Genomic DNA, 27,828 nt, shown 5'->3' with positions numbered 1-27,828 from the left:
GTTCGACCCTAAACATGATAGACCCAGCCTCGTGACTTTCCTGGTGTTTTCGTAATTCCACGGAGGTTTGTTTTTGGTCCGATTCGAACATTCAGATGGATGGTTGACATAGGAGCAAAGAATCCTTGGCGGTATAAAAGGAGCTCTTCCCCGTTTCTTGTCACCAGGACATCGGAAATTTCTGAAAGTTCGACATTCGATCCTATATTGGATTGGTTTGCTTTGCTGAGCAAGCAAACTTCAAACCCTAGATCATCCTCCATATTAAGCTCAATGGCGGGGAGAATCGCAGCAAGATACATATCCAGGAGGTCTTCGAGCAGTGGTAAAATCCTTAGTGAAGAGGAAAAGGCTGCAGAAAACGTTTACATCAAGGTGCATTTCTCGAATTTTCTAATCGATTAGTTGTTAATTTGTTCTTCGACTCTTTGAAATGGAGACTAGGTAGTGATTTTAATGAACTCAAGTTTACGGCCGATGCAGTTTGATAGATATGCGTGCCGTTAAGTCTTACTAGGGGTTTACTTTCTAATATTGTGGTTTAATTCCTGATTTTGAGTTTTCGATTCCGATTATTGTTGGCGATATTATGATAAGCTCTGTTGGGAATGAGAAATAGTGATGATTGTTTCTTCAACTGATGAAGTAATGAACTATTAGTTATCTTGCGCTGAGACTATTAATTGCTTGTTCTTTGATTATTTGAATTATCTGGAATTATATAGTGGTTTTCACAACTCGTATGGCACGTTAAAGTTTGATAGATAGGCATGTCGTAAGGCTGATTGGGGTTTTTACTTTTTAATCTCGTTTGAGTTCCTCATTTTGAGGTTTGGATTATTATAGTAATTTCAGATGGAAATGAGAGATTATGATGATTGTTTGTTCAAACTGATGAACTTTCTATTCTGCAATTCTTCTTTGATTTTGGAATTAGGGGGACGTACCTGCTTGTATGATGCTGCAGTGTTTCAATTCTTCTGGTGGATCTTTACTTTTACAGTGTCCTTGTGGTGGGCTTTGTCCTTGCCGGGCGAAAAATCTTAGAAAAATCTGTTTAATAGGAAATTATCACTTTCTTCGTAAATTGAAATCTAAACCCATATTATCTGAAAATGAAGTGCTTCTCAATGTAGTAGATGCTGGTGGTAAAGTCACAGTCATGTCATAGCCAAGTGGACGATCATTTTGATTTTGAAATAGTAATATTATGAGAGTGTGAGAGAGAGAGGAGGAGGAGGAAATGTTGTCCTGCAAATTCTTTAATTTTACTTGAGTGGTTCACCAAGAAAGAAACGTCATTTATCAAGAAAGGGAAAAAAGTGAAGAGACATTAATAGTAATTGCCGCATGCAGAAAGTTGATGCACTTAGTTGTATGTAGGTCTTGTACTGTTGTTGATGTATGCAATCTTTTGTATGGTTTTACCTGAGTATACATATGAAATTTTGTCTTAAGTAAGTTCTTTGAAGATATAGTCATTAACATAAATTTATTTTGTCATTACTTCAGCATTTGGCGCATGATAGTTGTGCCCGTAGGAAAGGAATTCTGTGATAATAGCGAGGGAAAAGGTGAGGTTGTGAATAAAATTTGTATTCTATCCCATCGCCTACGTTGTTTATGGAAGGGAGTTATTCTCAAGGAAATCAGCTGAAGCAGTTAATTCCTTGTGGAAAGAGAAGAACAGTTGGTTCATCATGAAGTTGTTTAGAAAGATTTGAGTAAACATTAACGAGAAAAAGGATGCTGATGTATCCTGGAGTTGGCTTGTTTTCTTAGGATTCAGTCGAGGGTTGGGTTGCATGCATGGTGGGTCTTAATGCAGTAGGCCACTTTAGTAGGCCTTGAGTATGGGCAATATGGTCACAACGCAACCAGCTAGCTTATTTCTTTACTTCATTTATTTTTCAGTTGTGTTGGGTTAAATCAGTTGAATGGATTCTCTGTGGTTCAGTTTATTAATTTTTGGGTAAATATGTGTTTCAATTTATATTGCAAGTAATTTTTATCAAGTGTTTTAGTGGCGCTGTATTAGGTTTCTCCAAGTCCAGCCATATTCTGAGGTGACTTCCTTTAGTATTCACTTTCCTAGTTAATTCAGGTTTCCTGCTTAGTGTTAGGCTTTTACTTTTTTAGTGTTTGGGTCTAATTTTGAGTTTTCTATGTAAGGTGTAAGTAGAAACTGTTGTACACAAATTTGATTTTAGAGTTGCTGCTCTCTTTTCTGTTGTTCTTATGATTCCATCTTCTTCAGCCATTACCAATCAAGTATTCTTTTATTATCTTGCAACTACAACTTGTGTGTCTATATTATGTATTTTTTTAGGTCAAGCAATTCTGCCACCAGATTGACTTTTGACTTTCACCACACATTTATCAAACTTAATTTGTAGAATAATTCAAGTTTGACCTGATTAGAGCGTAATGTGATATATTTCAATAATCAAAACATTACAAGTTTGATTCCTTTTTTCTTGTCAAGACGATTTTACACGTTGACCAAACCAGAAAAGTGGGACCACCTCTTTCTCCGGTTTTTAAGACTATGCTGCAAATAATGAGACATTGTTAAAGAAATGTGTGGAAAACTTCTGTTTTCTCCAACTGCAACTTGTGGACGTGATGAATAGATGATAAAGGAAATCCCAGCCAGCATTTGTCAGGCCTGCACAAGGATGTCCATGGGCTGAGTCTGGCCCTATCATTTCTTTGTTTCTGAATAATAATTCCTTTAACGGGTTTCGCAATGGCTCCTATGTATTGTTTGGTGACCATAATTATTCATTTTTACTGGACAGAATATTAACTTAGATAGGTTCATGATAACGACCATGGGATTATTTTGTTTCTTTATGAAAGGCTGATGCATGGTGCAGTGCTATTCAAAGTCATGTCCTCACCATCCATGGGCCAACCATGTACTCTTGATGTCTGCAGTCATGCAAGTAGTGTTAGAGCCAGTTATTTGCGTTTTAGACCTGCAGCAAGGACATCTTCCAATAGCTTTTTGTTTTCCTTTTGGGTAATTACTGATTCATGCTTGATATGATGATTTGACTTCCAAGTAGTGTTCCTTTTCCATGTAGTAATTGAACCTCTGTATTTCTCAGAGCACACTTACTTGCATGTTGTCTGATTAACTGTTTGATTGCTGAATATTTTGTGACTTCATTATTGCTTGACTGAGATTAAAGTAACCTGCATTTTCTGTGCTCCAGAAAATTGAACAGGAGAAGTTGGAGAAGCTTGCACGCAAGGTATGATTGTGTTTCTTCTTCAACTTATCAGCCATTTTTGTTTTGATGAGAAGCATTCTATTTTCGGACATTATGAGTTTCAGTTGCCTGGCTTTAATATGGCTGCATTTTTAGATGATTCTTGTTGAGCTGTTAGTCATTGGTAAAATGTTTTTGTGAGACCTAGTCATTGGATGTTGTTGAGGCTTAACAAGTCAGTCACTGGTAGAAAGATCATATGGTTGCAGAAATCTAAGGAAGGTGGGTTGGTTTCTGACTTGATGGTTGTAACTGTCTAGAGGATGGCTATTTAATAAATAAATTTCCTTGGATGTGATGGTACTGGGACATTGTATCAGGGTTGGATCAGGCGACTTGGCTGGCTAACGTAGGAGCAAGGAGCCTGATCTACCGAACAGGACATCCAAGTGCACAAGTTTTCCTCTGCATCAGAGTCTAGATGGAGCAAATTTATGCATCCTTATCTATGCTTTGCAGATAGGCTTCTTCCTTGATCCAAATCCATTCCCCCTCCCCCCACCCCCACCAAAAAAAAGGGTAAATAATGTTTGATTATACCTTCTCCCCCCAGTCACTGCAAAGAAAACCAGCAGAAGCACTAGGGGTGCAAGAGCCTTAGTTGCCTTGCAACTTGTTGGTGTCAACTTAGATTTTGACTGTCTCCAGAAAAATGGATTATTTAGGCACCATGACAACCAAGGCTGAACCTGTCTACTCAAGATGGATCGGATCATAGATCCTTGAGTTTTTGCTCCTTCTAATGGAAGGGTATGCCACCTGAAGAAAATCCTAGTGCATATGTATGTCCTCATCTGGCTTCTCTCTCTGTATCAGTTCTGTTATTTTTCTGGTAAGGGATAACATGGGAGAATATAGAATCACTGGTACCATTTAGCTTGCAAATTGTTATTCAAATCACTGGAATTCTGCACATGCTTTCAGGGACCTAAACCAGAAGAAACACCAAAAACAAGCTCGGTTGCATCAGCGTCTGAGCCTAAACCCAATGGGCCTTCATCATCAACATCTGGTGGTGTGTCAACAGACAAGAATCGAAACTATGCAGTTCTTGCAGGTGTCATAACTGGTCTTGGTGCGTTGGGCTGGTATCTGAAGTCAAGTTCCAAGAAGCCAGAGGAAGTCCAGGATTGAGAAGTAGGGTGGCAGCAAAGGTGAAACAACTGAATGCACGTAGACTTTTGTGTTTGGTTTGATATACTCTTATCAGGCTTTCAGGAAATGCTACTTGAAGAACATAAATCAGAGAGCTGAGCTCTTAAATGACTCTGTTTTAAGTATTTTTCCATTTATATGTTTCTTTCTTGTCATTTGGTTATGCCATAATAGCCGGAGGGACGGTTTCCATGTTGACATCATTGTTACTTGTTCATAATGGTTGATGCACCATCAAGACTGATTATCAGCTTCCACAGTTCTTTCATGCCATAAGGGGACTGCTGTGACAACTTACATCACGACCCAGACCTACTTTTTTTTTCTTTTTTTTTGGTTCAACGACCCAGACCTACTTACTTCATGGTAGGTCACAACTCCATAATACCAAAACACATAGGGTCACAATTTTGAAAAAGAAAAAAAAACGAAGGGTCAATTGCATTGAGGTGTCTTAAAGGTCCAGTAAAGACATGTAAGGTATATAATAAGTTTTGAAAGTGACATTTCGGTGCCTTGTCAATAAGGCAGATTTAAAAGAAACATTATTTTCAAATTTTCTCCTTGTAATCCAGTTTTCGGTTTTCCATATATACTAAAAAGCCTTTTACCCTCCACGGTAATTGTCCCTTTGGTCGCTGCGATGCATTAGCATTACCTACTTATTTGTCCTTAGGTTTATGCTAAAATTTTAGCTACAGCATCGGCTTGGAATAGGCAACAACGGCTGGTCATGACACTGAGAATACCTGTGACATGTTGATGTCACTGAGCATGTTCTCTTTGGATTTGGAAGCAAACAGAATGTTTTAGGCTGTTTTGTGTATAATTATAACGCTCAACTGCGTTGATTGCTCCTGTATTCACAGTATGATTAACTCGGGCAACATGAAAGAAACTACCTGATTATCACTCTTGTGTACGCTGAGGCAATATCTTTCAAATCCACTAGTTTGGCGCTTTTTAATTTTTTACTGGGTACAAGGGAGCTTTTTATATTTAGGGGATGAGGATGTTACATATACTGTCAGTGAAGGTCGAATTCACAACTTCTTTATTAAGAGGTATTGATCTTATATTTCGCTAATTCTGTTGTCTTATTCCTCTTCTTCCTCCATTAGCTTATATCCGACCATTTCAACAATTCTCTGATCACTTAAAATGGGATTTGAGTACTATTTCTCTACCTTCGAAATTTAACTATTTCTTTGGTAGGTTTTGGGTTCATGCGTAACTCAAGTAGCATCTCTGCCTTGCAGCTGAACCCAAAACTAATCAAACCCTTAAGAATGTGAATGCATGCATTCTTAGTAGCATCTCTTGACGGTTCAATTGGATGCTGCTCTCAATTTTCATATCATCTTCGCAGTGGATTCTTTTATCTTTGCTCCACAGATGAGATCTAATCTCTAGAATCGGATCTTTTACACTCTCCACCAAAATGTATTCAAGTGTATAGATACCCAAAGAGACATGCATAATTCACCTGCTAACGGTACTAGTTATTTCATTATCAACACCGGGAATCAATTTGTGTCAGGAAGAACCTTCTTCGTCTCTACTCTTCTCCCCAGTTTTCAATGTTACCCCACATATATAAACGTTCCCTATAGCAGATGAAGTGAAGAAAGATACATATGGGAGACGTGTTTGTTCAGATTTTGGTTCCACTACCTCAGGGGAAGGGAGGGAACAGCTTCACACCATTGATATGGTGGTTCCACTTGTGGAGTTGTTCCTCCCTCCTTCAAGAGCATCTGATGTTTTTCTTTCGTCCTCCACTGGGCACTGGCTATGGTGATTTGTCATCACGCGACATTGTCTATCCGATTCACATATCATCATTTCACTGAAAACATGATCATCGTTCCTTGTATTCTTCACAAAACCTCTACTTCTCTCCGTCTTCACACAATTTATTATATTCTGTCAATCCAAATCCCTCCAAAATTTTCATATTTGGCATGTCTGGTAAAATTTCTTATGTGTTTAAATGCCGTGACGCCTGGTGTTGGTAAGCTCTCATATCGTGTCATGTCGATATGAATCTCAATGAAACTGAAAGGCAGCTTAGGTATGCAAAGAAGCTCGTGAAATCCACCAACGCTAAAGCGATCCAACCTCTCTAGCTTTAACTTCTTAAAAACATTCAACATCATGAGGAAGTCCTGCAATCCTTGTGCAGTTCAGGGAAAGTTCTTTCAAACTCTGGGTAATTCTTTAACGATCTGCAAAAACTGAGGATACTATTTTCGAGAAAGCCCAACCTACATATACTTCAGGGAGTTCTCCAAGGGAAAAGTAACCCTCATACCCAGCGGTTTCACTTCAGTGCTGCGGTTGAGATTGATCTCGAACAATAGGTGATGTGTATTTAATCCGCAACATTTAAGTTCAACGCTAAAATTAACAGAAAAATCAGATCAATTTGGGCTTAGGAGGTACGTTAACTCTTCCATTAATGTCTCTTCCTATGTCAATATTCTTATTTCTTCGTGATTCAATGAAAACCTACACCTTACAAAGCTGTTACGAAGAAATCCAGTATTGTCGATCGAAACAATCCCAGTTTAAATCAAAATCGATCCCAAAATTCTGAGAATCTCTCTCTTTGGTCAAAAAGTTCCGTGAGCCAATCTCAAAAACCTAAAATCAGATGCTTCATGATCTATTTGGATTGGAATCGAATCCAAAAACAAAAGGATTAGGTTTAAGTTTCAAATATTACCTAGGGCCATTCAAATAAGTTAAGATGAACCGCGTTATCTTTACCCTGAGCCAACCACTCAGAACCAGTTACGATGGATAAAATGGCATTGGCATCTCAAGATAATGTAAACGAAAAATGAAGCAAGTCATGGCGGTGAGCTATGAATGAAATTTATAATCACTAATAAGCTTGGCGTTTCTTATATAATTCAAAAACACAACCATCAAGCTCTCACAAAATTACAAAGCTTTTCAAAAAAAACGAGGAAAAATTAAGAAGAAAGATAACATATTTAATTTTATCCGAACACAGAAATAAGAAATACTGATCGGATCTCTCGAAGAAATACCAAAAAACAACACGTTGACTAGAATCCTTTAGGTGGCAATCATCGAAAAAAGGATGATAGACTTAACTTAATTATTTCTCTCTCAATTTCTTGGTTATGGCGAAGATTGCACCGATCACCGCAACCACCACACCGGATATTATAACCGCCGACTTCAGCTTCTGCACGCCATCTTTTTCGTTCTTTTTGTTCCTCGCTATATCCGCTTGTTCCTTCAAAATAAGTTCCTTTTCAACATCTGAAACCTGCAAGTTGGATTTATATTTTTTGTTTTTCAAATATAAAGAAAAGTGAAAGTAGGGAGAGAAAAGAAAACCTTGATATCCTTTGCTGTGGCTGCTACCTCTGCAGGTGTGGCATCGGCCTGCAACTGCAAGTTCTTGTTCATGCCTGGATTTAATTCTGCTTCTGCATCAGCTTCCGGAAATGTTCCAAGAGATGTCTCTGCGAATCCATCTGCTGCTGCCATTTCTTGGAAATTGATTCTTGATTGATGAGATTTGGTGAAGGAAGAAAAGTGTATGCTTCTGCAACCTTCTCTCTCTTATCACTCCCAGAAGAGATGAAACGCAAAAAGAGAGAGAGAAGGGGACTTCCTTTTTGGAAACTCTTGGGGGTGCGTACGTTTTGGAAACTACGAATCTACACGTGGCAGAGGTTGAGACACGTGTGGTGTGAGAGTCACCACCAAACTTGCAGATGATGCGGGGCCCTTTGTTTGTTTCTCCCCAGTCTTCCGTCCTCCGTAGAATATGTCGGGGACTCGGGATCAACCGTTAACAGAACCTTGAAGGACCTCCTAAATGACCGTAATGCCCCCTTCATATGTCACTTTTTTTTTTTTGCGCGTAAAATAGTTTTTTATGATGGGGATAACTATTATATAAAATCAACTAAAAATATTAAGTCTAACAAATTCTTAAATTTTTTTCTCTGTTTTTTAGGCTTAATTTTGGGGAAGTTACTAGATTCAGTTCTTAATTTAATTCTAATTCAACTGAATAATTATACAATTTTTATAGGGTTTTACTCCTAGCTCTTTAATACTTTATTATTTTTTCTAAGAGGGGTTTAAGGGTTTAAATCTTCAGCGGCCGCTAAAAAATGAGTGCCACGTGTCACTTCTAAAATTGGTTGATTGGTTATACACTTTGTTTCCTTTTGAACCATTCTGACGAGTTCAGTTTATCTACCAACCGGTTTATTTGATCAATCTCCATCCTTCACTCACCCCCAAGCCTCGATTCGCTGTAAAAAAAGAAAAAAATCTAGATGGCCCACAAATCCCCACGACATCGCAGCCGCCAGTTAATGAATTGCATGACAACAGCGACGATGATTGATTATGATGGCAGCAATGGAGAAAACCGACCATTTAGAATCTGCATAATTCTTTCTTAGCCTAAATCATCCACTTTTTGTTTTTGAGCTGATAGAGATGTTATGATTGATTAAACTGGTTGTTTCTAAAATTCCTTTTGCAAGAAAAGAGAATGGGTCTTTGTTGCGATAATTAGTTTTACTGTTGTTAGACTTTCAAAGCTAAGTGCTAATATAAATAAAAACAAATTGAGTGTTTCAATAAGACAAGAATAACTTTAAACGAAAACTCACACTTGACCCTTTATCTTTCTTCACTATTTACTATTTCTTCCACTCTCAATCATAATCTTCACAAAATTTGAGAAATATGCATCATAATGTTGAGGTATTTGAATCATACCCAACTTGTGTTGAGGTACTCAAGTTATACCCAACTTATTGTTGGGTATTGCTCCTGCCTGGGGCCCAATCATAATCTTTACAATTTGAAATATGCAGCATGCTCCTCCTTAGCAGTGTTTTTTAAGTTCAAGATATGAAGAGAATATTATAAATTGACAGGCAAAAACTTAGACTATCGGTGTTAAGGGATGTGAGGGAGGCAATAATATTAGAGGTAACTCTAAAGGTGGCACCAAATCTAGCTCCTCCATCAATAATTTGATTTTGATCAAATCATAAGAAATTAAACAATTGAACCTGACCCAAACATAAACCTAAATCCGACCCTTAAATTATGAGATTTGAACTAAAATTTGATTCAATTTCCCTCTTAGTGTTACTTGATATCAAAAAAATCGGTTTAAAAAAAAGAAAAGAAAAGAAAAGAAATTGAAATTAGTATAAAGGTAATTTTTATATATAAGGGAATAAGGGATAGGAATAATACATATAAACATCAGGCAGTGTCAGAATCGAGTCAAAATCATGATTAATAAGTATTAGTTAGATTAGCAATAGAGCTACCTTGATGGTAAAGAAAATGAATTTACACATACAACAGCAACATAGCCTTATGGATCCTTCCTCTCCAAACAGATCTATTCACTGTCATACAGTAAAGGAGGCCTCAGCTATGCATGTCTTTCCTTACTTGTAGTCAAAATTAAGAAGGTTGCTATGATTATAACATCTAAAGTTTTTTTTTTTTTTCTTCTTCCTGTTTGATCAATTGGGTCCATTCCGATTAATAGTGTTCTGTTACTTTAACAATCATCATGCAGAGCAGAACCGTTTTATCGGAGGAAAGAGAGATTACCAGGAGGAACAAGTCTCAATTCCTAGTTCCAAAACCACGAGGGCTTGGCCTTGAAGATGATCCTGAATCTACAAATTGCCTTCTTGACTCTGATTTCCTTTTCCTTCTTGCAGTACCAGGGGGTACCTGTATCCAAGAAATGAGATGGAAAATCTTAGCGTCATCTGTATAGTTAAACCTCATGAAACATGAATGCAATTATCACATATACTTTGACCTTTTCGTCAGTTTTAAGTGCCTCTTCGAGATTACTCAATGCAGGAATAGATCCTCCTTCTTCCACAGCTCCCATCAAATTCTTCATACGAACTCGCATTTGGAAAAGCTGGGCAACAAGTTGACTCACCTGAAACAGAGGGGCTATCTTAGTTTTTAGTCGTACAACAATTACAAAATTTATACTATACCATGTTCATCCTTGGAAAATCACCCAGCTCTTTTGTGAAAGAATTAGGGTTCACTTCTACAACTGTGTTCACCTGCTGCTCTGTTTTCCCGGATTCTGCAGCAATTCGTTTTCTTCTAACAGGAGACTCAGCCAGCAGTTCAGGTTTTTCCCTTTCCTCTGCAAGATGCCAGGTGATGACAAAAGGTCAGTCATAGAAGATTCTACAGAATAAACACAACCCAAGAATCTTTCACCAAAATTTCTAGCTGTTCTATCTGGCTACCTATTATCTCACAGAGAAATAAAAACCTAAAACTGCACCTTAGCTTCAGATTTAGTATCTCATGCCTACACAAGGTAGAATACTCCAATTTTAAATGTTCCCAAACACTCTGCATTATTAAATTTTTTGTACTATTTTATTAAGCACTGACTCAAACCCCAATTAGTCGAATAGTTTGATATGTGAGAGCTCAGAACTCTGAACTCTATGTTTCATGTTGAAAATGACATATATTTGAAAACTGACTTACAGGGCAATTAGTACTGCTGGCTTTTCTATTTCATCTCAAGGCATTCTCCCATAGGAAGAGAGAGGCCCAATCCACAATATAAATAGATTGGAGACTTGGGAGTACACAATAGGTGCCTTCCATTCACTTTTTCTATTTCAACTGCAGGCAGACTACTACTACCATTTTGGCAGCATTCTTGTTGGAGAACTTTGATTGTCTCATGTCATAGTTCTAATTGTCAATGTGTTGTTATGCAAACTTACAGTTTTTCTTGTTGATATCAGTAATGAGAAGAGGCTCACCATGAGCAACTATGCTGACAAGATGCCAAACCCATCCTGTATATCTATATAGAAAAAGAGCATCTAACAGCATAGGAATGAAACGGACCTGGAGTCATTACTTCAATCATTGCTTCCATTATCTTTAAGCTCTTTTCTGCTTCCCGAATTTGTGCTGGAGTTACCTGTCTCAGATGTAGCCAGTGGAGATTTAATTATAGAATCTTTTTAAATCTACTAAACACAACTAAACGAATCTGGACAAGTTGTTGACCTTCTGACCATTTTGATACCATTGCCAATTAAATAAAATAGCCCTAGACTAGTATCTGTTATGTTATTACTGTCTCTCCATAAACAAAAGAAAGGGACGATCTAAACATTAAATAAGAGCAAATAAATTAAATAAATAAAGAAGATAAGAATGATACCTTCCCCATTCCAGGGATCATTCCAATAACTCGAGTCATTGAACCCATACGTGCAACAGCACGAGTCTGCTTTAGGAAGTCATTAAAGTCAAATTTTGCACTCATTATCTTCTTCTGCAGATCCTCCGCATCCTCTTGCCGCATCTATTTGTTAACTCAAATCATAAACATGTACTGAAACTAAACTTCATTGAGGAAAAAATTACACCACTTCAAACTTCATACTCACAACTTCTTGTGCCTTCTCAACGAATGAAAGAACATCCCCCATTCCTAAGATTCTCCCAGCCATACGATCAGGGTAGAAAGGTTCAAGGTCTTCCATACGCTCTCCTCGGCCCACGAGCTTAATCGGCTTTCCTGAAACCTGGAACGATCCAAATATCCCAGTGTTAGCTACTGAATAGAAATATAATGATAAAACAATTCATTATTGAAATGCATATTAATCAAGGTTAAGAAGGTCATGTTTAAAACAGTTTCATTTTTTATATGCATTTTAAACAAGGTTATGAAGGCCTCCTTGGCATGTTGGTTATGAGGGTTAACTGCACAATTGCTGGATGCTTGATCATGGGTTCAGCTCCTGGAAACAGTTTCTCTGACAACAGAGATAAGGTGGCGTACATTTAACCCTCCTAAAAAGGGGATCCTTGTCCACTGTGTACAGCGTTATTTATTGTTACTTTATAACTGGAAATGGAAAATAATGACAGCAAAAAACCAAATCCAACTCATGAAACAGGACAGACTATTCCAACAAAGACAGGCGAACTAAGAAAGTCTTCTGAATGTCTGAAGCAAAACACTAAAACTAAGTTCATGCAAACAATCTCCTCTATATTGAAGAGGTCATCCCAAGCAGATCAGTAACTAAAGTAGATTACAGAACCCATATTTAGCATGTGTATTAACTCAGCTAGTTGCAAACTTACTTTATAACATCATTTGAACATAGTAAAAAAGAAAGCTGCCTGGTCGGATGGCCCCTGCACCCAGACACAGGAGCTCATGAAATTACAACTCCACCCCCAAGGTATTTAAAACTAAGATCTTGAAACTTGAAAGACTTCTGAAAAAACAGCACAAGACAAAGTGGACAACTTGACAATAAGAAGAATGTCACATAAACATCAATCCAACAGGCTGGAAGATTGTATGACCATATATTTTATGAGGAAGACTCTGGGAGAAAAATACATAATGAAAAATCAAACCTCTCTAACACTTAAAGCAGATCCACCTCTAGAATCTCCATCTAGCTTTGTAAGTATGGCCCCAGTGATTCCAATCTCAAGATTGAATGTCGTGACCAAAGCTGGAAAAAAAAACCACAAGAATTAAGATGGAGGAACTTTTACCTACTATAGTCATATGCATATTAACGTAGGGCTACAATGTGCTGAATAGTCCACAGAAACATTCAACTAAATACTGCAGGGTCTACGAATGTGGGCTTTTAATTGGGCCTTTTCCTGGGGAATTCTGGGCTTGGCTTGTCTTGGAATTAGGCTTCCATAAGGGCTTTGAACAGAGTAAAACATGTCAGGTCTACATTTTGGCCTTACCATAGGGCTCCCAAAGCTCACTGTTTCACACACAGCAAATACATTTATGTAATTGGTCTATGTATCCCCTCTTAGCAAAGTGGCAGGATGATGGGGCCCATCACAGCAGTCTCCTACAGACTGGTAATATCTACCCCAGAGTACGTGAATGAACCTTATAACTGGGAAAGAAAGCAAAGTTTAAGTGCTTTTCTTGGGCCACCGGAGGAAGTCTTTTACAGCATACGGATAAGCTAGAGAGAAACATGCAAACTGGAGGATGATGAGGACCATGTGAAAACATAAAAATAGGTACATGAATAAAGTCATGCACGCACAAACAAGCAAGTATCAAGATGCTTATAGATCCAAACAACTGACCAGAAGAGGAAGCAGAATTAAGACCCACTACCACTAAACCAGTTTCAGAGATCCAGAAGTGAACCGACTCGAGCCAGCCTGGAAGGACCTGATTGAGCCAGCCCAGATGGTCTTCTAGAAGAATCAACTTGCAGCGCATGATCTTCACTAGGATCCTGGTCTTTGACCAATCAAATCCTATCACCTAGATAACCAATTCTATTGCTTCGGAATTTTCTGCATAAGTAGTTTTCAGTTTTGTTAGTTGCTATTCAAGTTGTCTAAGTCTCTAGCTTTTTGGTAACTTTTTAGTAGTTTCCTAAATATGTCAAGTTATTGTTTTGTTTATTGAGATTCAAGTTCTGCAAGTTGATCTCAGACTCTCCGCCTATAGAAAGGCAGCTATTGTAATTGATTGGCAGAAATGAACGAAACATTGAGTATTCTTGCACTTGGATATTGGAGTAAACCCTGTTTCAACACCTGCGATAGTTGTGGGTGAGAGACAAAGGGCAAAGAAGCCTACCCCTACAAAATGTAGCTCCATCTCAATACAACATGATAAAACGAGTGACATGAAAACTGACTAAACTCTACCAGACTTTATTAGACCAAGAACAAGGGTGGGCCAGTACTGGCTGCTTGACTTCCCAAACCAGGTCATATTGATCCAACCAGTCAGGAGCTACCCTTCACATTTCTTTGCTATTACGAACATGTAGGCATACCATACGTAAGGTACATAATTATGTTTACACGGCAAGGCAATGACAGAATTAAGAATGTTAAAAATACTTAATTAGTAACAATGAACTTTTGTTTTAAAAGGCACATAATAAAGTCCAAAACAATATAAATTAAGACCTCAGGATATAAACATATAGCCCAGAAGTCCATAAGTCCATATTTCAAGTCAAGTTAAGCCCAAAAAACTACCTAGAGTGATTGCTAAGCTGTAGTCTCCTAAAAGCCCATGCTCAACAGTAGGTCTCAAGGTTGAACCTCCTGAGTCTTCTATTCCCAAACCCCCCCCCCCCCCCCCCCCCCCCCAAAAAAAAAAAAAAAAAAAAAAAAAAAAAAAAAAAAAGAAACAAAAGAGCAAATAAAATGCATCATCCAAACCAGTTTTCTGAATTATCATCAATTTCCCATCACAGATTTTGATTCTTTTTGACAAAACACGATTTTCATGATTCCTTAATTACTAGCAATAATAGATCCAAAACAATACACTCGCACATGTTTGATACATTTAAACAGCCACCAATTCAGGGCATGAAGTTATGTTGAATCCTGTCTCAACATCTATTCACAACAAAAAAAGCAAAAACAACAACAAGCCTTATCCCAACTAAACGGGGTTGGGTATATGGATCAACGCATTCCAATCAGCCCTATCTAAGACCATACTGATACAAAGGCCTAACCCATGGATATCCTTTCTCACCGGCTCTCCCAAGGTAATTTTATGTCTGCTTGTCACACATCTATATAAATCATTAATTCTTGTCAAAAACAAGCATATGACCAGAAGTTTTTTTTTTTTTTTTTGTTGGGATGAATAAATAATTAGATTAAAAGACAACAAAGCCAAGACAATACAAAGGGAAAGCTGGGGGGGGGGGAACCTTTCAAGAAGAAGGCCTAATGGGAGAGGTGAGACTCCAGGAACTAACAATCAACCTATTCTTGGGTGAGACGGTCACTGGGGGATGGGGAAAAGAAAGAAGTCTGGATGAGACCTCAAAGAAGATGGCCTTCCAAATCTTGTCCAGGGATCTAGACAAGATTTGGAGGACCATTGCCTAAGACTGCACTTCCACCACAAATGGTGGATAATTGCTCCGAACACTAGCTTGCCAACTTGGTCGCACAAGGAAGAGCCAGAGAAGACTCTCAAGCACGACACCCAATCTCGAGCAAAACCATAAGAGCGCCTTGACCTAGGCCAAATGGAAGCAAGGGCTTTCTCCCAAAGAGAGCGGAGAAGGAGCACGACAAGAAGAATTGGACAAATGTTACGTAGGTTCTACTATTACCATTCCCTATCATGATGAAGTGTTCACTTCATGCTTCAAAAGAAATATTGATAAAATTTATGAATTTCTTAGGCTTTGAATCAAAATAAGGATCACTCAAAAAGCCAAAAATTGAGATGTTTTATAAGGGAGGTACAACAAAAAAAAGATAATTAACAGCCTGTGAGTTTACTGACATAAGATAAATGTGTAAGGAAAGTTAAAATATAAAGTGTTGCGTATTGATCTTAGTGATATGTTCTTCTATATTCTATTGACCAACCCAAAGGGGAAAAATGATGGATAAAACATACTCTAGTATTGTAGGACACTAAAACAAATCCTACACTTTTTTTCTTTTTTTTTTTTTTTTTTTTTTTTTTTGGGGGGGGGGTACAAATACCTGCAGCTTCTTGGCCAGTCATTGCATCCACCACAAGCAAAACTTCTGTAGGATTTAATGCCAGCTTCACTTCCTTCAATTCGTCCATCATTGCTTTATCTATCTAATTGTATATTTGCATCAAATACATCCTCATCAGCAAATATTAACTAGTGAACAAATGCTACAGAAGCACCAATATTAAAAGTACAGGTCACAAAACCTGAAGTCTTCCTGCAGTATCCACAATGACCACATCTATGTTCTTCATTTTGGCATCCTCTAGACCTTGCCTAGCTATTTCTGAAGGTTTTACCTCAGTTCCAGCCGTATAAACTGGCACATTCACCTGTTTCAAGAAGATATCTCAATACAAGAATGACTCAAACCATTCTCCAACGAAAAGTGACTAAAAAAAGAGAATTGAATAGAAAACACACAATATTAAGCTGAAAAGATGACCAGAGTGATCATTTAATGAATCTGAAGTGCACAAGACTCAGTTGCACCTCTATTCGGTAAATAGGTCTTGTAAAAAATCCTATCTAAACTATTATTTCTTTCTGTTTACTGTTTAAAAAGTAGGGTACGATTTTCAAGAGTTGTTTCAATTTCTGAGGCTGATGGGTTTGCATAAAACTGAAATCAATTTGCAAAGAAATCTTGAAAAACTGAAGAGATATTTTATTCTCAGAAGCTGAAATCATTTCAGCTTATTCGATCTGAAGTGTTCACAAGAATGTGTTAACAGCATGGGCAAAATTCTTATTTGATTAAAATTCTGAAAGAAGAAACACTAAGGAAAATAAATGGTGATAGGATAGACTCTAATTCCTAGAACCACTGGTCCACCAACAGTTTCCTCATCCTCCCAACCTTGAAAAATAAGTAACCCCCCTGGAGGGGTCAAGAAATTCAAAGGCACTTTGTAAGGTCATCTATGAAAATCAATTTCAAGGCCAAGCTTACGCATTCATGCCAAAAACGACCTCTCCTTGTATTCACAATTCCAATTCCTACTAACCCTTGATTGAAAGAGTTTCTACTTTTAGAATTTGGCTACACTAGAGAGTGAAAAAAGACAGAGATTCAAGGCTAGTAGAAAATGAGGATTATTCCTCCTTTGCATCATTCCAATATGAAGCCAGTGTTCGAGAGTGCTTTATTGCATTTTAGTCCTTTCCTGTAAGTAATTATTCATGCAAGTTGAAGAGATTTTATTCATGTTAAATTCATACATGTTCATCCAATGAATGGTGCAAAGCCCCAGAGTTTTCATGTTTCTTTGTGATTCCAGGAAGTTTAGACTTTTGACTTTAGACTATAGATAGACAGAGAGAAACATGTATGTGAAAGTGGTGGTGCCTAAAGAATAATGCCGAAAGGTCATCATGGCAGTTCCAACATTGGGGGGGGGGGGGGAGTGAGGGAGACAAACAAGATGAGGGAGAGGAGAAAAGCCATTGCTGCCAAGATTTACACTGAACCCGGGGTGCAGTGGAACTACAGAACTCCCACGCATTGGAAGAACAAAAATGTCTGCATTGAAGCTGGTTAGGTCATTGAATAAGAGGCAATACCTAACACAAGGTATCCATTCGTTTTTGTTGGTTAGATCATCATGCAGGTAACACACCCTGACCATTTTCTATCCCTTCTTTCTATTCTATGGAGTACGAAAAACTAAAGAGAGAATATATTCTCAACAGTGGATTACCAATTTGATTTCCTGTTCTAGGATTATTTTCAATTGCTGCAACTGAACAAGTTTAACCTCCTAACCGCAAACCAATTATTGACTTATTTCAAAAAATCAAAGAAAATTTGAAAAGAAAGGGGGAGAAAATGCCAAAGAGAGCCCTAATTCTTATATTGAAATTGCTTATTTAGATCATGAAACTAATTACCATTACCTTCAATAGCTATTAGATAACCAAAATAAACTATTTTTCTCTTTCTTTGTTTCTTCTTGTAAATTAAGGTGCCGCAATAGTTTAATTCTATTGTGGAATTCAGGAGCTACAAACCTAGACAGAACCCACACTCCTGATTCATATATATATATATGAATTATGAAACCAAAATTTGATATCTAAAAGACAAATTGCTTTGTTAACTAGGAAACACAAAGAGCTCCATTTTGAAAGAAGAAAATTCTAGGAAAACTCACTTGTTCACCCAAAATAACAAGTTGATCAATTGCAGCAGGCCTGTACACATCAGCAGCAACAAGCATGCAACTCTTTCCCTGGAATTGGTGTTGTATCTAATACTGTCAGTAAGATTAATTCTTTTAAACCGTCCCAAGATACACTAGAGAAACACAATCACATATGTACAAATGTTCATATATGCATGAGATTGAGATGAATCAGTTGGATTGTTGAAGGGACCTGTTTCTTGAGATACAAAGCAAGCTTTGCACAAACAGTGGTCTTTCCAACACCTTGCAAACCAGCCAATAATATCACTGTGGGGCCAGATTTTGAAAAGGCCAGTTCAGAGACCTCTCCACCCATCAATTTCACAAGTTCATCATGCACAATCTGCAAAAATAAAATGTATTCATGGATCAACCATTGTTTCACACAAGCAAGCTATACATTTAGTTCATCAGAGAAACACTAAAGAATTATCAAGTCCAAAATTTGACTCAAGACTGACATCCCCCCTACCCACTCACAGAAGAAAGCTCATGATGGGATTAATATGGATATAAACCTAAGTTGTTGTAACTAAGACATCAGCATACTAAATAGTTCAAACCCAAGCATTAATCCGTAAGCATTTATTGATGCTTGTAAGGAAGTTTGGAAACAAAAACATATGATTAGTTTTCTAGGTTAAGTTCTACATTTATTCTATGTGAACAAAATGGCTTTCAGGAATATCATCCAGAAATGGTAACACTGAATTGCATTAAAAAAATATAAGAGCATCCAAGTGCACAAGGCTCCACCACTACTGCATGTTCTAGGCGGGGCCTACCTTGACTAATTGCTGATCTGGTCTGACTCCTCGAATGAGGCCAACGCCAACAGCTTGCTCACTCACAGCTTGGACAAACCTTCTTACAACAGGCAGGCTTACCTGTGCACCAAATAATAGAATTGTGAAGATGCCTCTTGTACAAACAGAAATATGTTTTTCCTTTTAATGAAGTCACATCTACAGTTACATACACACTTACATCTGCTTCTAAAAGAGCTCTCCTTATTTCTCGCATAGGTTCCACAATGTTTTCCTTGGTAAGAACCTCTGAAAGACAATAAATTTTATAGAAACACGGTTTGCTAATGAACATAATATTACAAACAGAAGGCGGAAAGTATAACAGCAAGAGTGTCAGATACAATGGACTTAGGGAACCACCCCCCCCCTAAATACTTACTCTCTGTTTCCTCTCACTCCCCTCTCAAAAGTTTCACCTCTGACTCTCCCAAAAAAAAAAGATGAATTATTACCTCTCCTTCTCTCCTGGAGTTTCAAAATGGCCTAGTTATCCTTTTATTTTTGCCCCTTTAATTGATTAAACCAACTTTTTTAAGCTGTTTTTTTCCTTTCATCTTCTCCCTTTTTTATAGGAATCCATTATATATGATTACATGTATGTTTGTCATTTTTTTAGTTTTATCTTTCTCTTTCTCTTTTTCTTTTTCTTCTTTTTTATATGAATTTTTTTATTGTTAATTTTCTTTCTATATTTTCCTCTCTCCTTTGATGGATTCTTATAATAGAGGGAGATATAGATTCTGATAAAAGACAAAGGAAGAAAGAAGAATATATATATATCAAATCACACTTAATGTTGGGTTCACCTTTATTCCTCAAGTATTAAAAGCTGCATTAAGAGACCTCCCTGGAAAGTTGTAGTTCTCCAGGAGAAAGTTAATTTTACAGACCAGGAAACCTTTATAATCTTTAGCAATGTTATGTAAATCAATTTCACATGGTCTATTTAATATCATTCAGTTACTGTTATACATTAATGTTATAGGGAAGTGTTTATAATGGGAAAGCAAGGAAGAAATGTGAAAGAAAAATCTGTCCATGAAAAAGGGTACTAAACGGCTATTTGCCTATATTAATTGGAAGAAGCAGTGCACGGATCATTTCAAGTTGAGACTAATCAGCCCACAAATAGCTCAATGTATGTGTGTCAGTGTGTGTGCTTCTTACTATAAACTGTGGAGAGTGAAAAACTAATAGCAAAACTAATGTTGCTTAATTAGAATCTATATATAACTACATATACAGTATCTCTTATCAGAATTCTCGGTTAAGATTTTAGACAAACATAAAATTTCGATGGCTAACCTTCCCCTTTGAGTTTGTTCCAAGCTGCTTCGAGGCCGCTAGTCAACTGCCCAAACATTTCCGCCCTCACAACACTGCGCAGTTGTCTTCGAACACTAAGACTTTTGGAATTAACAAAAGCCCATATCTCTCTCTGAGGTCAACAAAATAAAATGCAAGTTTAAAAGAGAGAGTTGGGGGGAACCCTTTCAAGTTGAGTTTGAAAATTCAAGAACCAAATCAAGAGCCTGAATCTACAGAGAACTAGGTCTGAAGCCAACCAATTATGCATACCGAGAATAGGTTTCTGGAGGAGAGCTCCCTGGAGAAGCTAGAACCGGACCATGTAGAACTCAACTTAATTGAATCTCTGGAGCTCCTCAGATCGCAGAAGCTACGGTTTGCTGAGACTGAGAGTGAAAGATGAGCGGTGGAAAAATGGCGGGAAGACACGACCGTAAAAGGAATAGCTTCCATTGATCAGACAGTAAACACTCCTCACTATTGAAGTCCTTCAGTTCATGGATGTCTCTGCGATTTTGATTTTTGCGACACCGACTCGTAATCCGTTACTTTATCTGTTTACTTATCTCCTTATTATTTAATTTATTATGCTCCGAGAAAATGCTCCATTGTTTTACAAAAATAAAACAAACACAAAATAAATAAAATGCTCAATGGTTAAGGGCTGCTGTACTGTGAGTCCGGATCAGCCACCCTGACTAGGAGCACAAAGTGCTCCCCCACGCTTACTGATCATAAATATCAGTGGGGTTCACGGTAAAAAAATTTTTTAAAAAAAAAAAAAAAAAAAGGGTGGAACCCAAAGTTTTTTTTTGTCACGGGGCCATGGGACCGCACTCATTTTTCCCCGTGGGAGAAGATCCGGATTCCTATACCGTTTGCTCCCCTCGATCCTTTGAACCCCGCCATCCATTTTTGTGGGGATTGACAGAGATTTTGACCTTGACCATTCATTCCGCAAGTGAGTAAAAAGTGTAACGCCCAACCAGACAGCATTGAGCTGCGTATTTAATACGCAGCACTAAAGTGAGACCGTTCATTTTTTGCCAGTAAGAATGGAGTTTTTGGGTCAAAAAGAGTCTATCATGCTCTACTTAATGCAAGGAACCAAAAGTTACAATAAAACACGGCAGCATCTCACATTTCTAGCTGGAAGACTGTGGCGAATAAAGTTTAGAAATGTATTTGGAATAACAACTCCCTCCTTAAGATAAAACATTCATGTGGAGAGCTTGTGCACAAGGGTATGTCTACAGGGCAGCCCTTTGCCATCCATTATGTCAAAAATGTAACGCACAAATAAAAGAGGTGGATCATATTTTGAAGGGTTGCAACTTTGCAAGGGCCATATGGTTCTCAAGGCCCAAACCAAAACTAGATGACTGGTTAATGGGCTTGCAAATAATTAAATGGGTGGTGCAAACTGCAAAGAGAAGGGGAAAGGAGAGCTTTGTTTTTCTTCATTATTATCATGCTAAAAGCACCACATCCACATTATTGATACAATCTGATGGCATCAAAGTACTTGCGTGAGAATTTCCTAATGGTCAGACATTCATGAAGCATGCATATATACATAATGATTCTTGTTGTTTGGGGTTTCAAGTTTGCAATTAGTCTATTCTCTCGTGTATAGGGAGGATTTCATATGAGAACAAAATAAATATGTGATTGGCTTTGAGGTAATGTTATCTATAATAAAAAATAGATGATCCATCCTCCTGGTAGTTCACCAAGATGCTAGTTCTCACTTTAAATTGGGCATGTGAATATAAATGACCCCAAATCTAATATGCTGTAACTCATGCATACTCATGTGGTTTCAAGTATTATTCTAAAGATGATAAACTGGCTAGTGTTATTATCTCCTACATAACTCAATTCCTACTGTTGGTTCATGGTTTCTCAAAGATTTAATTGTCATTTACAATTGGTTCGGTAAATTATAATCAGAAGTTGTTACTACCTTTAATTTTAAAGGTGTTTTCCCATTTAACTAGTGAAGTTTACCACAAAAAAAAAAAAAAAAAAAAAAAAAAACTCAGTGTCCATCAGGGCCCATTTAAATGGCTTGAGACGGCTAAACAGGCCCATACTCGTTGCTAGGCTGAATAGAAATTAAAAAATGCGGTGAACGTGGATCAAACACGTGACCTTCAGATCTTCAGTCTGACGCTCTCCCAACTGAGCTATCCCCGCTTGGTGATAATACATATTAACATTTTTCAACATATCCTAAGTCTGAATTCCCCCAAACACGGGAAGTCACAAAGCTTTTTGCTTACTTTGTCGGTCCAAGCTACGACATGGTTATTTCTTTCAACCTTTCCAAATTTGATCCCCGACGTTAACAAGCTATCATCCTCATTAGCTACGCAGATAATTAAGGGTGTCAATTGTCAATTGGTACGATTTCCATAATTTTATACGATACTAATTTTAAATACTGAAAACCAGATTGTACAATACCAAATTTTCACGATACAATACGTATTCAGTATTAAATCAATACAGGAAAACGGCTTAAACACGATATTTAGTGCGGTACACTTTTAGTACAAACAAACCCATGCCACTTTTGTTATTAGTTCATTAAGATCCTAATTAAATTGCTATCAAACAGTTGAGAGAATCTAATATTAACGAGACAAAGCAAGTAAATCTAATTAATAGAGACAAAACAAGTAAATCTAAAAAGATGAATGAAGGAAAAAAATTTGAAAGAATTATGAATAGGGTGAAGTTAAAGTATTTTAATTGTAAAATTACATTTATATCCCTCAATTTGGTACGGATATCAAATTTTGAACGATATAGTACAATGCGATTTTAGACAGCGCAGTTTAATACCATTAAACAGTTTTAGCACGCAATTGAAAACCTTAGCTACGCTCGTTGGCATACCTACTAAAATCTTAAGTCGTGCAACGCTAGCATTGGCTCACCCTGCTGCTCAGCTGGTCTTAAGTCCACCCTTGGCCCGGCCAACGTGTAGGAATCATTTAATAGGTAAATTAGCAGAGTAACTGTGATATTCTCAGAAAGATAGAACCAACAAACATTATCTGCTGGATTTATGAGTCCTTCAAGGCTCAAACTCATTTTGAAGAGCTTCAGTAAAACCATATCCAAAACTAAATAAAGAAATAAGTAAGTCATTTGCACTGATACATTTGGGTAAGATCAAAGCATTTACATTGCAGGCAGTATTTTTATTGACATCTTCACTGTATAAAACATTACACACCAAGAGTCTTGAAATGATTAAATGTACATAAGCTTCTCAACTGTACTTAGTAAGCAAGAGCCAACCATGGGAAAGCTACAGTAAACTCAGCACTAGCTTTTGGTGGCGCCTTCTTCAGTATTCTGATAAGACATAAAGAAATAAAAATAATAATAATAATCGTCCGAATAAGGCAAGAGAGATAAAGAGGCACAAACGCATCCGATGATAAGAACACCAAGTAAACTCTATATAAACTAAGGCTGCGTTTGTTTTAAAGATGGGAAAAAAGGGGGAAATTCTTGAAACTGTATTTCTCTTTTCTTTAAATCCATGTTTGTTTGGTTGGGGGGTGGGACTGGTTCCTCCCCTTTGTTGTGTGGGTGTCCCCCCTTTCCCCTTTCCTTTCCTCCTCCCTCCCCCCCCGCTTTTTCCCACGCAGCTAAAGGATCGTGCAAATAATCAGAACTTTGTGATCAGTTCAATTTCTTAGTTTCCGAAATGGCCTCCCTACCCCACTGATGGGGTAGGGCAACATCTGGTTCCTAACGGGGCCAAGCGATCATCTTTTAAAAAAGATCGATTCATTCATCCACAACATTAAAAATCTTTAAAATTGATGGAAAAAAACATTAATAAGACATAAATTAAAAATTCTGTCTATACCTTCTGCGAATTCTCGTTGTTTGAAGTTGTTTTTCCTTTCTCCATCTTACGTCGCAGTTTCTCTAACTTCTCCCTCTCCATTTTCTTCAATCAGACCATAGAAAAATGTGTAATGAAGACCAAAACTCAAAATAAAATGATGGAAAGAGATTGAAATAACACTTCACATGGATTGAAAGGGATGATCGTGACTAATTACCTGTATATAGACGTTCTCAGCTGCTCTTTCTTCCTCGCTCAATATCCTACCTTTACCTTCACTGAAATAACGAGGCATCCTACGAGCTCCTTCCATCATACGATTCAAAGATACTGGCTTCAACACAAATCTCATCGCCAATCGCTGGGTTTTTAAATTTACAGGTAACCTTTTCTGCAAGAAAAGACCGCGGACTTAATCTGAATCTCAAAGTTGAAGTCAATGGATCCTAAACGCTCGGTATATATAAGAGAAGGTGGGCCACTGGAGTTGTTTTCCGATTTGGGAGGTTATCTGAAATGCTGGTCCTGAAACACGATGATGGTTCGAGACTTTGGATGACGGGGGGGCAAGGAATGAGAATCCAGTGGAGCCAATTCTAGAAGACACTAGTGAAGTCTATAGTTAATCCTTTCCAATCCAGATCGGAGAATTGGAATAAAATTATAAAACTATAAAAGATAAGTGGTTTTGTCAAAGTCGTTTGTTTTTCCATCATATAATAGTGGTGACACTAACACCTAATTTTATTACTAATAGTGGGTCCCACCACTGTTGTGTCTTGTGTGTGTGGTGGGGAATCCGGATTCCAGACTCGGTTTCGTTTCTGTCTCAAAACGGCTGGTTTCAAAGAGTGGTATCCCGGTTTTGCGCTTGAAATTATTAAAAAATAATAATAATAATAAATAACTTAAAAGAAAAATGAGAACATTAGTTTATTGGATAATCACAAAGTTAATCTATAGGATAATCACAACGTTGTTTTCAAAAAATGAAATGCCGAACGGTTGAATTGAACCCATCACTTCTTCAATTAAGTATTAGCCAAACCTAGGGGTGTCAACGGGGCGGTTTCGAGCTAGGCCTAACGGTTTCGGACTGAAAAACACCTAGCCTAAACACAGTCCATTAGCAAAATAATGGTTTCTGGCCGGTTTCGGTTTGGTGCCGTTTAGGTTCGGGCTAATGGTTTAGATTCGGGTTGATTCAGTTGAATAACGATTTATGGTGTGTAAGGAAATTAACAAGAATAAACACTTGAGCATCCTACAACAAAAGTGAAAATTATATGGAATGAACTTATGCCATTGTTGTTATTAGTTCATTAATATTTTGATGAAATTGTGATCAAAGCAATCAATAGAATTCGAAATTAACCTGGATAAAGGTATATCTAATTAGTAAAGACAAAATGACTATTTGATCTTTGAATTCATGTTTAATTTTTTTAATTGTCTATACCAACTGCCTAATAGTAATATAACGATTCAAATACTATTTAATGTAAAATTACAAAACGGGTTATAATGGGTTCCAGTTCGCTTTTCAGGTTGGTGCGGGCTCCACAACCCTGAGCCCAATTACGGCCCATTAAAGTTTCATTTGGCCATTCGGGTTATAAAACGGGCGGTCGGTTCGGGCTATAAATTGACACCCCTAGCGAGACCACTCAACCAACCTGCATTGGCCATTTTTTTTTCCCCCTTTTCTCAGTCTGACTATAGTTGGGGTTGAAGCTATTAGTGATGAACTTCATTTACTTTAAACTCTTATGTTGATAGAGTCGTTTTATTTTCAAATTGTCAGTTTTTTATTTATGTCTAAATGGTGGTAATCAATTTATTGACCATGTGAGTATTAATATTATTGGAGAAATTAGTAGTTTGTTGCAATTCACTAGCATTATTATTGCATCTTCTGGATGGTTATGGAACAAATCTTTTTGTTTTTCGAGGCCTGGTAGTTTTGTCCCAACTTATCAGTTTCTTGATGTAAATAATGACTTTAATTCTAGGTTAATTACCAGGAATACATTAACATACGACTCTTAGATTTTGGGGGGGGGGGGGAATTTATTTTAGAAGGTAAAATTATGCCTCGGTGTGGATGTGTTTTTAATGTAGTGGCAACACCTTCCTACATAAAAGCAGTAAGTCCAAAAAGATGATGGGTTCAAAAGTCTTTTTATAAGGACCTTAATATTTATTACTGATTTGACGATGGTAAAATAAAAGAGCTATTCAAAGTTGTCTTGGAAAAAATGTTGATTAGGTTGGGCTAAAGGTGCTAGAGGTGAAATACATACAGTTTGGGACAGGTTTTAGCCAGCCATTGTCCAACCTGGCATTATTTAGTGCAACTCAAGGCCTCAATGGATATCAACCATAATGAAAAATAAAAAAATTTTGTGAGTAATTTTCATTTGCAATCTAAAATTCAGTCACAACTTAATTTTATATGACTAAAAAAGAGTAATTTCATCTAACCTCTTGAGATTTGGTTCATGTCACTTGTAGTTAATTTTTTTTTTTTGCATTTCCCTCTCCTTTGGTTTTCACAAATAATTAACTAAGGATATTGTATTTTTTTATTTACCAAAATGACCTTTATTTGTGCAAGGATCAAAATTGTTCTATGTATGCCTATTCCAATTCAATTGTTTATATTAAAAAGACGAACTTTACTTGTAATTATGATATTTTTTAGGCAAATGGTATGTGTGATATTCCCATCCCCTAAATATAAAACCCTTCCACTTAAAAAAAAAGTTGAATAACTTTTCATGGGTGAGGTAGATTGGTAGATGTATTTTCTCATTATGTTGACATAAATTAAGCTAAACATATATCTACCAAAAGAAATTAGGAAAAACACATATGTATCCTATAATATTTGGCAAAACATATATTTGTGCAAACCTTGAAATCGGAATTGATCGTAAATAATCGGCTAGTCCATAATTTGATACATTTAGCAACCGTGTCAATTCAATTTGGGTTGGTCCCATAAATAATACCTTTCAGCTAGGGGTGTAAACGACTAAACGGACCAAATTTGGACCGGATAGTAGTAATATCATATATGTATCCTATAATATTTTGATGAATTCAGATAATATACTGTTGGTTTTTGGGCTCAGTAGGATTTGATGATAATCGGATGGTTGTTTTCTTAAGTAAATTATTCTAAATAGGCATGAATACATATTAAATACAAGTTTTTGACTACCTGTTTACATCTTTACCATTTTATTTGTGGATATATTTGAAATTTAATAATTTAAGGCCTGTTTGGTTACATGAATCTAGAGTTTGAAATCTCTGGATTCATAAATCTGAGAATTATACCTGTTTGGTTGTAAAAATCTATAGATTCATGAAATCTAGATATTCACATTTTTACACTAAAAACGTGAATCTGTAGATTTATGGGTAAATGGTGAATTCTAGAGATTTCAAAAAAACTATACATTTGTATATTCACAAAAATCATGTCAATCAAATAGTCTTTTAGGATGAATCCACAGATTTCATTTCACAACCAAACATCTAATTTTATAAATTATAACTCCATATATTTGAAATCTATAGATTTGAAATTTCTAGATATTTGAAATCTCCAAACTCATGTAACCAAACAGG

At 37.0% G+C, this 27,828-nt stretch overlaps 3 protein-coding genes, 1 long non-coding RNA gene and 1 other non-coding gene across 5 annotated transcripts; 1 reads left to right on the top strand and 4 right to left on the bottom strand.

The window, feature by feature from the left end:
- The first annotated feature begins 77 nt into the window (after positions 1–77).
- On the top strand, positions 78–4,710 carry LOC149027594 (copper ion binding protein). Its single transcript, XM_089164025.1, has 3 exons — positions 78–375; positions 3,222–3,260; positions 4,203–4,710. The coding sequence occupies exons 1-3, from the start codon at positions 100–102 to the stop codon at positions 4,410–4,412; spliced, it is 525 nt and encodes a 174-aa protein (XP_089020151.1). The 5' UTR covers positions 78–99; the 3' UTR covers positions 4,413–4,710.
- Positions 4,711–7,275: 2,565 nt separating this feature from the next.
- On the bottom strand, positions 7,276–8,076 carry LOC149027593 (uncharacterized). Its single transcript, XM_089147119.1, has 2 exons — positions 7,809–8,076; positions 7,276–7,737 (listed from the first exon to the last, which is right to left on the bottom strand). Exons 1-2 carry the CDS (start codon positions 7,959–7,961, stop codon positions 7,564–7,566), a joined length of 327 nt encoding a protein of 108 aa, XP_089003245.1. The 5' UTR covers positions 7,962–8,076; the 3' UTR covers positions 7,276–7,563.
- A 1,600-nt stretch (positions 8,077–9,676) lies between these two features.
- Positions 9,677–20,875, bottom strand: CPSRP54 (chloroplast signal recognition particle 54 kDa subunit). The gene is made up of 15 exons (XM_089164018.1): positions 20,586–20,875; positions 20,313–20,445; positions 19,186–19,253; positions 18,984–19,085; positions 18,389–18,541; positions 18,166–18,243; positions 16,219–16,344; positions 16,017–16,119; positions 12,906–13,006; positions 11,918–12,055; positions 11,689–11,832; positions 11,367–11,442; positions 10,553–10,638; positions 10,291–10,419; positions 9,677–10,199 (listed from the first exon to the last, which is right to left on the bottom strand). Exons 1-15 carry the CDS (start codon positions 20,766–20,768, stop codon positions 10,089–10,091), a joined length of 1,731 nt encoding a protein of 576 aa, XP_089020144.1. The 5' UTR covers positions 20,769–20,875; the 3' UTR covers positions 9,677–10,088.
- Positions 20,876–22,441: 1,566 nt separating this feature from the next.
- On the bottom strand, positions 22,442–22,514 carry TRNAF-GAA (transfer RNA phenylalanine (anticodon GAA)). The gene has a single exon. It is a non-coding gene; the product is annotated as a tRNA-Phe (tRNA).
- An 885-nt stretch (positions 22,515–23,399) lies between these two features.
- Positions 23,400–24,755, bottom strand: LOC149027590 (uncharacterized). Its single transcript, XR_016172010.1, has 3 exons — positions 24,407–24,755; positions 24,208–24,291; positions 23,400–23,684 (listed from the first exon to the last, which is right to left on the bottom strand). It is a non-coding gene; the product is annotated as an uncharacterized LOC149027590 (long non-coding RNA).
- Between the last annotated feature and the right edge of the window lie 3,073 nt (positions 24,756–27,828).

Source organism: Hakea prostrata, chromosome 1, assembly GCF_041222555.1.
Source record: "Hakea prostrata isolate BN-2017 chromosome 1, UWA_Hpros_2, whole genome shotgun sequence".
Taxonomy (NCBI): Eukaryota; Viridiplantae; Streptophyta; class Magnoliopsida; order Proteales; family Proteaceae; genus Hakea; species Hakea prostrata.
This window is presented reverse-complemented; position numbering and strand designations above follow the sequence as displayed.

Excerpts from the sequence above, each read along its gene's own strand:
- LOC149027594 (XM_089164025.1), top strand. The coding sequence starts at position 100 with ATGGTTGACATAGGAGCAAAGAATCCTTGGCGGTATAAAAGGAGCTCT. Across the intron at positions 376-3,221 it reads CAGAAAACGTTTACATCAAG|AAAATTGAACAGGAGAAGTT; the intron begins GTGCATTTCTCG and ends TCTGTGCTCCAG. Across the intron at positions 3,261-4,202 it reads TGGAGAAGCTTGCACGCAAG|GGACCTAAACCAGAAGAAAC; the intron begins GTATGATTGTGT and ends ACATGCTTTCAG.
- LOC149027593 (XM_089147119.1), bottom strand. The coding sequence starts at position 7,961 with ATGGCAGCAGCAGATGGATTCGCAGAGACATCTCTTGGAACATTTCCG. Across the intron at positions 7,738-7,808 it reads CCACAGCAAAGGATATCAAG|GTTTCAGATGTTGAAAAGGA; the intron begins GTTTTCTTTTCT and ends TCCAACTTGCAG.
- CPSRP54 (XM_089164018.1), bottom strand. The coding sequence starts at position 20,768 with ATGGAAGCTATTCCTTTTACGGTCGTGTCTTCCCGCCATTTTTCCACC. Across the intron at positions 10,420-10,552 it reads CCGGGAAAACAGAGCAGCAG|GTGAGTCAACTTGTTGCCCA; the intron begins GTGAACACAGTT and ends CCTCTGTTTCAG. Across the intron at positions 10,200-10,290 it reads CACTTAAAACTGACGAAAAG|GTACCCCCTGGTACTGCAAG; the intron begins GTCAAAGTATAT and ends TCTTGGATACAG.